Consider the following 2,306-nt stretch of genomic DNA (forward strand, 5'->3'; position numbering starts at 1 on the left):
AATTCTATTTTACTGGCTTCCAACAAAAGGAAGGTTATTATCTAAAGCAAGATTTTTGTTAATGACCTTGTCTGCAAGGTTCAATTCTGCATTTCCATCATCAGCAGTGCTGAACGGACCATAAACAATATCTTTGTTTGAAGGCTGATAGATCTTTATGGAGACATTTCCGCCTGCTAGATTTGTTGGAAGCCAGTTAAATAGAATTGAACCCGCTTGAGAAATATTGGTCGTCGCATTTGGAGAGTTAATTTTGAGGTGTTCAGCATAGCGAAGGATGAATGGAGACGATATGCCAGCACCAAAGTCTGAGCTTACAATAGCATGGTAAGTTCCGACTTCAAGATTCAACTCGGCAATATTAACATCATAAGATCCGGTGTTTTCAGCTATCTTCACAACTTTTTCACCTGTATTATTGTTGACCAGAGTGATCTGAACATCGGAAACAGATTCATCGAATGATTCCCATTCAACACGCATTGCTTCCGTGTTGTTGAAAATAGATGATGCGGCATTTGGAGAAGAAACATCCAAGCCAGCATTGCTGTAAATATAAAGCTTCGAGAATCCATCCCCAATATCCGAATTAATACCAACGCTATATAGGCCTGGAGACAAGCCCATCGTAGTGAGATCAAGTGAGTAGGAGCCGCTGTTTTCGACAGCCATTTTATCAACTTCTGTTTCACCTTTTTTGATGTAAAGAATAACTTCCTTTTGATATTCATCGTGTGGAGTCCAGGATACTGTGGTCTTGGGATCTGCAGAGGATATATTGTTTGGAGCAGCTGTGACTTCAAGTGATGTTGTCGTAACTTGAAAAATCTCGGAAACACCGCTGCCAATTGAAGAGTTGACAATGACCTGATACGCACCGGGGGCGTAATCACCAGCCAACTCGAAAGGGCCATTATCATCGATATTAACTGCGATCTCGGTAACTTTTTTAGTTGAAAGACGAATGATGGAAATATTTGCGAGACCCAGGGTATTAATTGGTTTCCAAGTAATGGCAATAGCAGTTCGAGGAGCTAAGCTTGCCTTGTCGAGGTCAACCTTAAGGTCGTCTTTAGAAAGGATAGTAAAAGTTTCTGATATGCCAGAACCAAATTGATTGGCGACACTGATAGTGAAGTATCCAGGATCATTGTCCGGCAGCCCTAAATCACTCAACAGTTGCAGCACCATTATTTAGAACACTTATTACAGTGTAATCAAGAGTTGAATCTTTTAAGCTGGTGAGACTAATCTTAGCCTCTTCTCCATCAATATAGGTGAGATCCCAAGTTATAGAAACACTAGAGTTGGGATAAATGGGATTAGTGGCATCAACTTTCACAGAAAGGCCGGTTTTTGAGTAAATAACAAATGGGACGGAAGTTCCATTTGAAACAGAAAAGATGATATCTGCTACGTAAACACCAGAATTTACTAAATCTGGAGCAACAAATGCTGTAGTAAGAGAAAAGCAAACGAATGCAAGAATAGAGAAAATGTTCTTCGATATCATAAAGCGATGACTACTGGCAATAGAAACGGCATATTTATAGCCATAATGTCCTTTATTTGTTTTTAGCTAAAGAAATAAACAGATTCTTATACATACAGAAAAATCACAAACAAAACAAAGAAACAACGAGATTGCCAAACAGAGCCGATTTCAAGATGTTATGAGCAAATAATCTGTTGACTGTTTTCAAACCCTAGTTGATCATGAGTAAACTCCGACACATCTCTGGTTTTGCATAAAAATTGTAACCCTATACAAGACATAGTGACGATGCCTTATTTCACGCCCTTTTCGATGTGCTTTATATTTGCTTAATATAATTTATTGGACAAACGAACAGTTTTGGATGCAATCAAACACGCAAACAGCAGCCTATAGGTGTAAGTCTGCTCAAAAAAATCAAGAATCATCAACTCATTTGAAACACGGATTTCAAAGTCATCATCACAGCWATTGTASACGCGGTAACGTACCTCTACAACGATAAATAAGCAATGCAAAATAATGCCAAAATAATGGGTGTCATCCACCCATAAATGCCAGAAAAGAGCCTACCCTTTTCGGCATGAGCAATGAAATCCTCTCCATTCGCTGGAAATGCCTTGCGTTGGCTTCGGTTGCTAACAATCCTAAAAATCAGAAGGTTTCAGTCGGTGGTGCATGTTTTGTAATCACAAGGCATCATCAAAATAATGGAAGTGTGCATCATAAACATTCTTACCTGCTTGCATCCCGATAAACACACAATACACGAATGATGGATTAAATGCATCGAGCGTATGTCATCGTGGAG

The 2,306-nt window shown here is 39.2% G+C and overlaps 1 protein-coding gene across 1 annotated transcript; it reads right to left on the bottom strand.

Moving 5' to 3' along the window:
• Positions 1 to 9: 9 nt before the first annotated feature.
• On the bottom strand, positions 10 to 1,513 carry DI09_266p10 (uncharacterized protein; the record flags this gene model as incomplete). Its single annotated transcript, XM_013382814.1, has 2 exons — positions 10 to 1,126; positions 1,173 to 1,513. 2 exons carry the CDS (start codon positions 1,511 to 1,513, stop codon positions 10 to 12), a joined length of 1,458 nt encoding a protein of 485 aa, XP_013238268.1.
• Between the last annotated feature and the right edge of the window lie 793 nt (positions 1,514 to 2,306).

The sequence above is a fragment of the Mitosporidium daphniae genome (assembly GCF_000760515.2).
Source record: "Mitosporidium daphniae strain UGP3 chromosome Unknown contig-266, whole genome shotgun sequence".
NCBI lineage: Eukaryota > Fungi > Microsporidia > Mitosporidium > Mitosporidium daphniae.